The 13,401-nt window shown below is 40.9% G+C and overlaps 1 protein-coding gene across 1 annotated transcript in view; it reads right to left on the reverse strand.

Moving 5' to 3' along the window:
• Positions 1 to 7,379: 7,379 nt before the first annotated feature.
• Positions 7,380 to 13,401, reverse strand: part of TDRD15 (tudor domain containing 15) — a 120,031-nt gene continuing 114,009 nt past the window's right edge. Inside the window, exons 3-4 of the mRNA XM_048222864.1 lie at positions 8,373 to 8,459; positions 7,380 to 7,620 (exon numbers count right to left, since the gene is read on the reverse strand). Of these exons, the coding sequence (XP_048078821.1) occupies positions 7,380 to 7,620; positions 8,373 to 8,459 (328 nt within the window). The remainder of the gene's footprint in view (positions 7,621 to 8,372; positions 8,460 to 13,401) is intronic.

A 13,401-nucleotide genomic window follows, 5' to 3' on the forward strand; every position in this document is an offset into this window, starting at 1 on the left:
CTATCCTTCTCATGTCCTCTTCTCTGATTTGCATCTTGGGTGCTCTTACAGAAAGTTTTCAAAAATAAACCCTCCCTAGCCTATGTTTCAAATCATTCCAGTAAGATCTAACACACATTTATCAACTTTCTACTCTGAACAGGACACCAGTCTGGGTATTAGGAGAAGAAAGGGGACAAATCATGCCCAACCTGTGCTCTCTACAGTTTCTTCCAGGGGAAAAGATAATTGCACATTCTGGTTCAGAAAAATCTGAGTCCTTCTCAATGGGGCTTATATCACCCAGTCTGTAGCCATCAGATTTACTTGCTGGTCCTTTCCTTACTCTGCATGTGTCAGTGCAATAGTCAGCTATTACTTCAAAATAATGCTGCATAACAAACAATCCCCAAACCTCACTGGCTTATAAAAACAACATTCATTTTTCTCCTTTACTCCAGTAGGCTGGGATTCAGCTGGTCTCAACTGGGTTCTGCTAGGCTTGGATCTGGAGTAAGGACTAAGCACTGAGTTAATTATGTGTCTCATCATTCTCTGTGAACCAGGAGCTATCCAGAGCATTTTATTCTATGGCAGATAGCAGAAATACAAGAGGTCAAGCCAAATAACCCAGGCATATTCAAAGCCTCCGTTCACAACATAAATACTAATATCCCATTGAATAAATACATGCTCAACAAAAATGTAGCATATACTCCTACATTAATGAGAGGTACACTAAAGTCACATGGCAAAGCTCTGAAGGTATCCTATTACAGAGGAGAAAAGAGTTAAGATCAATAATCCACTTATCTGTCAGTAATAACTAATTTACTGTTTGAGACAACGTCCCAAACCTCAGATGACCCTGAGAGAGCAGGGCCTCTGAGACCTAAAACATGAGGCAGAATCAATTGGCCAGTCAGTTACATTCCCCTTCCATTGTGGCCTAGCACAACAATGGCCAATTGTAACCAGAAAGCAGCTGCAGACACAAAGGGAAACATCCTTCACTGTGTCTCTCTGGCTTTGTTCCAGGCCCCAATAGAATATAAACCAGAATCCCAGGCAGCCTTGGTGCTGGACTAAGATGAATCATCTCTGTAGCAAGTCTGCAACCAGAGAGAGTAGAGTAATAGGGTCAAATATCAAGGGGTCAGATCTCCCTATCTAGCCCTGCCACTATCCTTAGAGGCTTTGGTGTCCTGGCCCTCAAGAGCAGCTGTGATCACCCAGTCTTCATGATCAAAAACTTACATTAGTAACTGCCATTTTCAGAAGGACTTACTATGTGTCAGATAGCATGTGAGATATTCTATTTTGATATACTCTTTTGAAGACCCTGTGAGATTGGTGGTGATCACCCACTTTACAAATTAGATTCAAAGAGGTAAGATAATTTTCTCAAGGCTACATAGCACAAGGCCTGACAGGTGGCAGAAGTATAAAGATGAATGAGAAAGAGGTCATAGGGCTGGACCCCAGCTCTTACGTTAAACAACATCCAGGTGGTTAATTCTAATTCTAGGGCCCCAGTTCAACCATTTTTAAGTTACCACCATGAAAAGTTACCACTGTAAGAGGACTGCAATGAAAATTAGTGAAGGGCTTTGTACAGAACTGAGCTTTCAGTGTCCCTGAAAGAACAGACACAGAAGTTCTTGGCCTATGACTTCAAATCTTACCTTATCTCTGATGGCCTAACTTCAGAACAGCATCTCCAAGCTACAGCAAAGCTGAGTGGCAAGAAGTCAAGAGAGAGAAGCCTGGACAAGAAGGGGGAAAATTCTCCATTGGATCTAACTATGGGCTCCCTTATCCTTGGCTCTTCAGTATGACTCCCCCCCTAGACCACTTCCCAGCAGGCTATTCTACAGCAGGCTGGGAGGAAGAGGGCTGCTCGCCCTGTGCTGACTGATTAGTAACAGTGCCACTGGCCCACATAACATTTGCGGTGGGAGTTGCCTCAGTTATATGGCCCCTGCCTCTCAGAGCTTGAGGAGCCAACTGTAAGAATAGGGGCTTAGAAGAGAGAGGGTTTTGAATGGCTAGGCCAGACAGAACCCTGACCCTCCCTGAGGGCCTTCCTTCAAATCCTGCTGGTTTACTCAGAAAGAAGCCCCACCTCCATTGTATTTAGAATCCCAGCATTCTCTAATAGGTAACCTCCAAGGGTAACTTGAGAAATACAACTGTCCTGAGGCTACTGACTCTGCCCTCTGATGTTAATCCTGCCAACACCACATTTTTAACCGATGTTGGAGAATGGGCTTGATTGTTGATGAAAGGTGAGATGACAAGTCTTCCTGAGAAAGACCCATGAACTGAGTAGGCAAGGAGAGCAAAAAGGTGAGCCAGGGGCACCTGGGTGGTTCTGTCATTAAACGTCTGCCTTTGGCTCAGGTCATGATCCCAGTATCCTGGGATGGAGCTCCATGTCGGGCTACCCTCTCAGCAGGGAGTCTGCTTCTCCCTCTCCCACTTCCCCTGCTTGTGTTCCCTTTCTCGTTGTCTGTCAAATAAATAAATAAAATCTTTAAAAAAAAAAAAAAAAAAAAAAAAGGTGAGCCAGATCCCAGGCTAGATCAGGGCTATCTCTAGAGGTTGGTTCCCAGCACCTGGTTCATTCCATATTCTGTGTGCCATCTAGTAGGACACGTGTGAGAGGAAGGAAGAGAACTATGATGGGCCCTGCTTGGGAGTCTCCTTAGCAAAGGGCTGCAATCACAGCTTCCCAGCCCCCATGTAATTGAGGAAGTTACTGGGGGCAACCTAGACTCCTGTCTAACTTCTCCTCTAGTGTATTTTCTGAGATACAGCGTGACTGAGGCCTAGTAAGCCCCAGAAAATACCTTCTTCATGTCGTCATAATAGGCTATATGAAAAAAATAAATGAAACAAAGGACATAAAAACACTTAACCCAAACTTTCTGGAACAATGAACACTTCTTTCTATTGGTACCCTGATGATTCTTCTTAATAAGTTTGAAACAGAAAGGCATTTTGTCAGTCTTTTCCATGCCTTCCGCTTCTTCAGCTGCGAGAAGCCTTGACTGGTCAAGTGCCTCTGCCTGGGGTTCACACACCGCCCATGCTCTCCACAGCACAGCTCACGCCACACCACAGTGTTATTGCCCCTTGCTTCCTCTCCCCCCCAGAAAACATGTTCAGTTTTGTACCTGTGGCTGATGGAAAGCTCATTACATTTTTGAATAACAAAGTTCCATGTTCTTTTATCCTTCTATGTGTCTCTGTTCCTACCCCCATGACATGCCTCTGAGATTTCCTCTGCTTTGAGTTTTAGGACTCAGAAGACATGTAGCCCAGTACTAGGCTCCCAGGTAGAGGGTTCAGCAACTCAAATGCAGGTGCCAAACTGGACAAGTCTCTGCACCCCAAGCCCTAACATCTCCAACAAAACAGGACTCAAAGAATGTGCTCAGTCAGCCTTTGTCTCAGTGATGTGCAGCTGCTGGTGACATCATGCTTTGTTGTACGCCAGCTCTCCAGCTCACCTGAGAATACTGAGCACAAGATCAGGATCACAGATGCTATCTCCTGTCCCGTCTCCTGCTCTGAATCAAAGCAACCCAAGTTTCCTACTATGTCCCAATCCTATCTTTCTCATCTCTTTGCAGATGGCTCCAAGAGAAAGCCATAAGTGACCACCACGCAGGCAGGGCAGCAAGAATGAATGATGACAATTCATGGCAGAGTCAATCCCTGCTCTACAGGAACAGAAGCCGCCGTGCCTGGCACACCAATGAGCTCAGCATGGACTATGAGACACAGCTCTCCCACACCATCCCATCCCTACCTCTCAAATCACAAAGTACATCACAGCTTGAGCTGTTGAGCCCACTGACATGGAAAGCATTAAGGCCTAGAGAAAACCAGAGAGAAAGAGGAAGCAAGAAGCTCCACAAAGGACTGTCTCACCAACATTTTAAGGAATGTTGGAACCCAGAGAATACAGACCCTTGCACACACAAGGCCAACCAAATGAAACAAATGAAGCCATTTGAGCCATAGTCTCAGTCTTCACAAAGTGCCCTATTTGGATGGGGAGTCAAGACTCACACGGAAATAAGGACGTCAATCTATGGATGAATAGACTATATAGGTAGCACAGACCTTTAGAACAGCATGAATTCACATGAAGGAGTGAGATCACCTGCAGCTATATGTCCCTAAAGGTGGCAAAGCCTGAACTGATTCCCAAATCAGAGACACATCAATGTAAGTAGAGAGAAGACTGAAAGAATGTTAAGTGTGAAACACCAATGCAAGCATGGGTTTTGTGGTAAAATATGCAAACTGTAAATTTTCAGCAATGGCAGAACGGGCCGTTCAATCCCATTGTATGAAATGATACTGTCTTCTTAGGCTTGATATTAGTTTAAAATAAAATAAAACCATTTCCTGCTTGATTACAGTTAGACTCAGAGAAGGATTTTCAGTCTGACCCTCAGTGGTGTTTAAAATAGTGGAAAAGAGCAGATAAGGCATTGAATAAAATAAATGTTTCTGATCTCAATCCAGTTACTGCTGAATGCAGCAACGGATTGGAAAGGTAGGTCGCCTCTGGCATTCTCAGCCATAAGAAATTTAACGATGGATGAAAATGGATAAAATCAAGATGCTCTGATAGAATGGGGAGGTTTCAATATCTCAGAAAATTAGGAACCTTGTAACCAATTTTACGATAGCTGGATTATAGCTAAATAGGATTTTAAGTCTATTGTAAATGAAAGGAAATCTAATTTAACTGGGCCACATCATTTTTACTGAAATGTGATAAATGCTAATTTCTTTGCTGGGCACCAGTGACTTGGCTTGTGATAGCTGTATGCGAGGTACTCAAGTCTGACCAATCTCAAATTGGCCTCTTCCAGTCCTAAGGCTAAGCCTAGAATCCATGTGTTCAGGATGGGGTCGGCAATTAAGGGAAGCAATCAAAGTTTTACCTGCTTTGCTCCAGGCCCTCATCACTACGTAGTGCACAAGGTCATTTGGCCACTTTAAAGAACCACCTCTCTTGACCTACTTTAGCCTGACCAGAGCTACAAGACGGTCTCCCAAGTATCTGATTTTAATAACTCTCCCTCTTTACTTATTCCTGTCTATATTCTAAGCAAAGTAAAATATATCCGCCCCAAAAATATCCAAAGGCAAAATTGTCATATACACAAAAGCCAAGGATAGAAAAGGACGGACCAACATGGCAGACAGTAAGCAATAAGCACAGTTGGTGCATAAGATATCAGATGGAAAGCAATGACATATGTGTGTATTATTGAAATGTCCGTGAGCATTCCAATTCTGGAGTCATTCTTTCCTTTAATATTCAAATAAAATCATCAGAGTCCATACTTCATTTCCCTACCATACCACTTCTTTGGTAATGTAAACACATGGTTGCTTCTAGTCCCCAACTGCAAACCATGACTAACACAGAATGTAGTACTTAGCCAACTTTCTAACACTTGAGGATGTCATAAGAAATTTTGGTACTGAAAAATAAAATGTAAGTACTCCTAAAATCTACCTGCTGTAACCCATTCCACACCTTTACTAACCCATTCCTTCCTTAGCTCTGACCCTCTTGCTGAGGTCTGCCCTTGCTCGTACCAGAGTTCCTTCTACTGACTTACCTTTGCCAATTTCCTGGGCCCCCAGTCCCTGTCCCCAAAACCATCTAATAAAGATACTCATGTTTTAACTATAACTAATATTTACTGAACACTTCCATATAACACTGTTCTTATCTACATTAAGTAATTAAATCATCCTAATATCCTTAAGCAATGAGTAATATATTCATATTTTATAGATGGGGAAGCTAAAGCACAAATAGATTAATTATCCAAGGTTTAGAGAACTGGTACATGGTTCAGGATACAATTCAAATTCAAGAGTCTGATTCCAGAGACCATGGGTTTGAACTACTTTCTTACACTGCATATCCAAAGAACAATCTCTACACCCAAGGAACACTGGTTCATTTAATATATAAGACAGTTTAGTGCCCTGTGATGGTTAACTAAATGTGTCAACTTAGCCTAGCCTATAGTGCCTAATTGTTGGTCAAACACCAGTCTAGATGTTTCTGTAAAGGCATTATTGAGATGTAGACTTTGAGTAAGAAAATCAATAAATCAGTGAATGAATAAATAGTAAGTAAATAAATAACAAGTAAATAAATTGGTTAATAAGCAAGTCAGTAGACTTAGAGGGAATAAATTATCAGATTAATCTCCATAATGTGGGTAGGCCTCATCTAAGCAAAGGCCTTAAGAGCAAAGACTGAGATTCCTCGAAGTAGAAGAAATTCTCCTCAAGACTGCAACACAGACTGCATTGTACACTTGAAATTCATTGGGAGAGTAGATAAGCATTCTTACAACCGGGGGTGGGGAGGGGATGGGGGAGGTGAAAACCCACTGAGTTGAAAGACAATCCTTTCACAATGTATATATATCAAACCATCACATTCTATATTTTAAATATATACAATTTATTCATCAACTATACCTCACTTAAGCTGGAAAAAAATTTTATGATTGCTAAATATAGGTAGATAGAGAATTTAAAAAATAAATAAATAAAAGAATGCAACATAGCACCCTGAGTTTCCAGTCTGCTACCCATTGGAACTCGGACTCAAGATTTGCAACATCAACTCTTACCTGAATTTTTAGCCTGCCAACCTGCTCTACAAATTCCAGACTTGCCAGCCCCTACAATCAAATGAGCCAATTCCTAGAAGGGGAGGAGCAGATTTGTAGCTTCTAAGTAGGCTTATATCTTCCAAGTGTCTAAAATCTTGCTTATGTATGATGCCAATACAAGCATAATATTCATGTTTAACAATAATGAAAGGAACCCATCCCAGATAGAATAGAGGCAAGAACAAAAGGTACTGGGGGAAATGAAACCCCATCCTCCCACACTCCTCCCGGGTGGAACTTGCCCCAAGCATAAGATGATCCATACTCCTGTGCGGAGAGAGAGTCCTGGACAACACTCTGATCCACAAATGAGACCACTTCTACCACATCTAGAGGGGTTTTCCTAAGGCACTTCTAGCTTACAAAGTAGATAAGCATTCTTACAGTGTAAAACACTGTACACTTTTACAGTGTAAAAACGTATTCCTTGCTTCTCTATTTTGAACACAGCTATGATCGGAATGTCTGTTTCCACCCCAGAATTCATATGCTGAAACCTGAACTCCCAAAGATAATGGTATTACTGGGTGGGACCTCTGGTGGGTGATTAGGTTAGGAGAGTGGAGCCCTCATGAATGGGATTAGTGCACTTAGAAGATCCTACAGAGCTCCCCATCTCTTTCACCATGTGAGGATACAATGAGACACCTGCAACCCAAAAGAGAGCTCTCACCAGACCATACTGGCAACCTGTAAAAGATTTCTAGCCCCCAGAACCATGAGAAATTTTTGTTGTTTATAAACCACACAGTCTGTGTTATTTTGTCCCAGCACCCCAAAGACAGGCACCAAGATCTCCTTGTGCTTGGTGACATTTACCACATCCTGCTCAATACTATTAGACACATCATTCAGTTTAACAACTGAGGTGTGGGAATTAACATCTTCTGAGTAGAGGCCAGGGGCCTTCCTATGGAAGGAGTTATGGATGTGTCACTCACATATTCAGAAAAGCCTATATCTCCACTCCTGGATTTTTTTAGTCCTTCACCTTTCTCCAGCTCATTCTCCAATTCCTACTCTCAACCATCAAGGACAGAGACACTTACTCCACCCCACCCTCCTAATACATTCCTGCTCACCCATTCAGCTCCATCTCACTGGCCTCTATGTTGTACCTCAAAGACCCAAACAAGCTCCTTTCTTCCTGAAGACTTTTGCAGTCACTTGTTCCCTCCACTCAGAATGCCCTATTCTCCAATCATTTCATGTCCCACTTCTTCCCCTTGTTAAAATTTCTACCCAGTTGTCACCTTCTCAAAAAAGCTTTCCCTATCCCTTATATCCTGTCCCCCCATTTCTTTATCTTGTCTTTATTTTGTTTATAGCTCTTTAACATGTGTATAAATGTGTGTGTATATGTGTGTATATATATGTATATATATATATATATACATATATATATATATATGTATTTGTATACATGTATGTTAATTGTCCATAAATGAAATGAAAGTTTCTCTAGACCAACAGCCGATTGTCTCTTTTACTTACTCCTGGTTCCTCAAAATCTAGAAAAGTGGTTGGCATATATAAGATATTCAATTAAATAAATGAAAGAATAAATTTTTATATGATTCAAAGAAAGGATTCAGCTTCTTTCCCCTCCAAATAAGTGAACTAGTATTCCCATTATTTGCTACAAAATAACTCATCACTTACCGTTGGTTTTGTGGTGCTGACTTAATCGTAAGCCAAGTTCCCACACTGAAGGTACTAGATTTTAGAAAAAGCAGGTTGAAATTATCACTAGAAATACAAATAATATGAATAAAATATTAAAATCTTGTACCTTTAGAATTATATGGGCCTTTCTGGTACAAGTATTTTTTTAAAGCTCCCCGTGTGATTCTGACATGTTCTCTCACCTCCACCCCACGTGAAGAACTAATGCTCTAGCTATTAAGCACCTCATGTGGGCTCAGCACTGGAAGATAAAGAAATGGTGTAAGGCATAGACTTTGCCCTTGAATCACTTACTGTCTCAGTAGGGAGACAAACACGTACTGAAAACCATCAGAATATTAAGTACTAAATTTTCTGGGAAATTATACACATGGAAGAACATTAAGATAAACGCTGTAGGAGACAATCAGAAACAAAAAAATAGCTTGGTCATGTGTGAAGGATTCATTGTGACTATTAGACCTGATTTTTATAAAGAACAATAAATAAAATGGAATTTTGCCCTATTCCTTTGGGGAAAAAAGTTTAAGATTGCAATTTCCTCCACTCACCATCCAATTTGTTTTCCAGTTTAGTATCTGCAAGTGAAAAATGAACTACATTGTTAAAAAAAGGAAAACTTGAGTAAGGCTTCTAATTAGAGTAATCTACTTAAAATTAAATGGCTATGACACAACTGTCTGAAATGAAGCACATGGTGGGTCTGTTACTCAATCCATCCCTTATGTGTGTGCTCATGTGTGTATATGCACATGCCTATGTATTTATCTTTTTAAAATATATTTATAATAATGCATCAGACTGACCACTCGTCAGGCTGACCATGGAAATTCTGTCCCAAACAACAGTTCTGAATAGTCTAGTGGTTCTTTTCCAGATGCCATAGGTGATTTTATTTTTAAAATACACAGTATTTCTGGCAGTAGAGACATTTGAAACACTTGGCACTGTATTTGTGCACAACACCCCCGCCCCCCAGCAAATATATAAGATCCTTGAATTTGCATTTTTGTATTAGACTCATTGCCAGTTCCATGATTTTCTTCTTTTTTTCCTCTCCCTTGAAGAATATTACCTGCTTTAAGCCCACACTGGACCAAGGCAGGGACAAATATAAATTAATTTCTAGCATCTCCTAAGCAGTTCTTGGCATATGGGCTCCTGAGCGGCAGCAGCAGCATCACCTGAGAGCCTGTTAAAATTGCAAGATCTCAAGCTCCACCTCAAAAATACTGAATTAGAGAAGCTGTGATGGGAGAGGATCCTAGATTCACCTCGTCCCACACACAGATCTAGATAACACCCACATCAGTGTAAATAACCTAGGAAACAACAGGAAGACTGGCAGAATACTCTCTCCACAGCTAAATGTTGAGAAGAGGCCATATCAAAGAGGATAGGAAGAGCAGAGACTGGGTCAAGAGCCTGAAGGGCCTGTCCCCAGGAAGGAGAGATTCTGTGAGCATGGAGAGGAAAGAGAATCAAACCCCACACTAGGCACCCCAGGCACAGGGAACCCTTGCTGGGAAGATGAATTCCCCATAACATTTGGTTTTCAAAACCAGAAGGGTTTAACTTCTTAAATTCTTACAATTAGTGGGGTTTAACACATGGAAATTTATAAATCATCAAGCACAGCTCTGGGAAAGGCAGAGGGCAATCAATAGGAAACTGAGTCCCCCTCTTAAAGAGACAGCATAACAAACAGCCCTGCTGAGACACACAATGGAAGCACCAGTTTGAAAAACTACTATGGTATACAAGTGGAATATGTTTACTAATCTCAGAGAATATGCTGAAGGGGCAGTAATCTTTGAAAGATTTCTTCAAGAACAAAAGAGCTGGCAAGTGCCATTTCCCTCCAGCCTATATACACTGATACCTGCCGGAACCAGCTCAGCTTCAAACAATGACTACAGGTCCCCTCCCACAGCAGACCTGATCATACTTTGCCCTGGTGCCCTGCCCCTATGTCCTCCTGTAAACCTACTTCTCCAACCCGACCTCAACAGGAATCCATCCAAAGTAGCACCACAAGCATGGAAGTATGCAAGCAGCCGTGATATGGGTCAGCACCACTCCAAAGTGACTCCTGCCCCAAGGAAGATAACCACACAAACCACTTTGGCACCAACAGTGGGCTGGGGACAGACATCTGATCTGACTGCAGGACCAGCTCACCAACAAAAGCTTCTCAGAGGACAACACAGGGAGAGTGTCCTGCGGTTCGGTGCAGTGCAACTCTGGAAAATGCCAGGTCTGACCTGACTCAAGCCCAGAGCAGCCCCAGACTGGCTCAGTAAAAGGACAGAGACCAAACCCTGCCTGTAACAGGAAAAGAGTTATTAGTAGATGACTGGATTGAAGGCAAAGGTGCCTCCACACAAAAGTAGGGTACACACAGCCATACAGGAGAAACCCCTGAAGGGCCAGGTTCTGCTGAACAGGGGACATCACACTGCAGGGCATTACAGACTCTTCTTCATAAGGCCACTACCTTCAAGAGCAGGAGACATAGCTGACTTTCCTAACACAGAAAAACAGACACAGAGAGTTAGACAAAATGAGGAGACAGAGGAATATGTCCCAAATGAAGACCAGAACAAAATCACAACAAGAGAGCTAACAAAATGGAAGTAATAATATGCCTAATAGAGAATTTAAAGAAATGGTCATAAAGACACTCACTGGACTCAAGAAAAGAGTCAAGGACCTCAATGAGACCCTCAACAAAGAGACACAAAACAAAGAACCAATCAGAGATGAAGAACTCAATAACTAAAATTAAAAATACTCTAGAGGGAATTAATAGTAGACTAGAGGAAAAAGAAAAACAGGTGAGTGACCTGGAGGACGGAGTAATGGAAAGCAATCAAGCTGGACAGGAGAGAGGGAAAAAAAATAATATAAAATCAGAACAGACTCAGTAATACCATCAAGCATAACATTTTACTTCATAGGGATCACAGGAGAAGAGGGAGGAAAAGGGCCAGAAAATTTATTTGAAGAAATAATAGCTGAAAACTTCCCAAATCTGGATAAGGAAAGAGAAACCCAGATTCAGGAGGCACAGAGAGTCCCCAACAAAATCAACCCAAGGTGGTTCACACCAATACACACAGTAATTAAAAGGGCAAAAAATAGTGATAAAGAGAATTTTTAAAACGGCAAGATAAGGGGCACCTGGGTGGCTCAATCAATGTCTGGTGGCTCAGTCAGTGTCTGCCTTTGGCTCAGATCATGATCTCAGGGTCCTGAGATCAAGCCCCACATTGGGCTCCCTGTTCAGTGGAGGTCTCTTCTCTTTCTCCCTCTGTCCCTCTCCCCTGCTCGTGCTTTTGCTCTAATAAATAAATAAAATCTTTAAAAATAATAAAATAAAAAACATAAAAGCAGCCAGAGAAAAGAAAACAGTTACATATAAGGGAAACCCCTTAAGGATATCACCTGATTTTGCAGCAGAAATTTTACAGGCCAGAAAAGAGTGGCATAATATATTCAAAGTGCTGAAAGGAAAAAACCTACAACCCAGAGTACTCTATCCAGTGAGGCTATCATTCAGAATAGAAGGAGAGATAAAGAGTTTCCCAGACAAAGAGAAGTTAAAGAAATTCACCACCACTAAACTAGCCCTACAAGAAATGTTAAAGGGGACTCTTTGAATGGAAGGGAAGGACCATAAGCAGGAGTAAGAAAAGTAGGAAGTATAAAGGCAGTAAATAAAATTAAGTATATCTATAAAAATCAGGCAAGGGATCCACAAAATAAAGTGATGTAAACTATGACACCATATACCTTAAAAAAAAAAAAAACACTGGGGAAGGGAGGTAGGGAAGAGCAACAAAAATTCAGTGCTTTTAGAATGCGTTCAAACTTAATGGTAACCACAAATCAAAAACAAAGTAAAGGATATCCAAAAATTAAAGAAAAAGGAATCTAAGTAAATCACTAAAGAAAGCCAGCAAACCATGAAAGAAGAGAGCAGGGGAAGAAAAGAACAGATTAGAACTATAAAACAACCATATAAGAAGTAACAAAATGGCAATAGCTACATACTTATCAACAATTGCTTTGAATGTAGATGGGCTAAATGCCAATCAAAAGACAAAGGTGAAAGAATGGATAAAAAAAGCAAGACCCATCTATAGGCTGCCTACAAGAGACACATTTCATACCTAAAGACAGCTACATACTGAAAGTGAAGGTATGAATGGATAAAGAAGATGTAGTATATATACACAGTAAAATATGACTCAGTCATAAAGAAGAATGAAATCTTGTCATTGACAGCAACATGGATGGAGCTAGAGAGTATTATTCTAAGCCAAATAAATCAATTAGAGAAAGACAAATACCATGATTTCACTCATGTGGAATTTAAGAAACAAAGCAAATGAGCATGGGGAGGGGAGAGGCAACAGACTTTAAACTATAGAGAACTAACTGATGATTACTGAAGGGGAGGTGGAGGGGATGGGTTAAATTGGTGATGGGTATTAAGGAGGGCACTTGTTGTGATGAGTAGCAGGTATTATATATGAATCGCTAAATTCTACACCTAAAACTAATTTCACTGCCTGTTAACTAGATGGAATTTAAATAAAAACCCTGGGGGGGGGAAGAAAGTGAAGAGATGGAAGAGGATTTATCATGCAAATGGAAATTAAAAGAAAGACAGTGTAGCAATACTTATATTGGACAAAATAGATTTTAGAACAAAGACTGTAACAAGAGACAAGGAGGGACACTACATAATCATAAAAAGATCAATCCAACAAGAAGATATAATAATTGTTAACATTTCTACCCAACAGAGGAACACCCAAGTACATAAAGCAGCTAGTAACAAAGGAAATAATTGAAGTAATACGATAATAGCAGGGGACTTTAATTACCCACTTACATCAATGGATAGATCATCCAAACAGAAAATCAACAAGGAAAAAATGACTTTGAATGACAAATTGGACCAGAAGATCTAACAGATATATCCAAAACATTCCAT

The sequence above is a fragment of the Ursus arctos genome, unplaced genomic scaffold (assembly GCF_023065955.2).
Source record: "Ursus arctos isolate Adak ecotype North America unplaced genomic scaffold, UrsArc2.0 scaffold_8, whole genome shotgun sequence".
In the NCBI taxonomy this organism is placed as follows: domain Eukaryota; kingdom Metazoa; phylum Chordata; class Mammalia; order Carnivora; family Ursidae; genus Ursus; species Ursus arctos.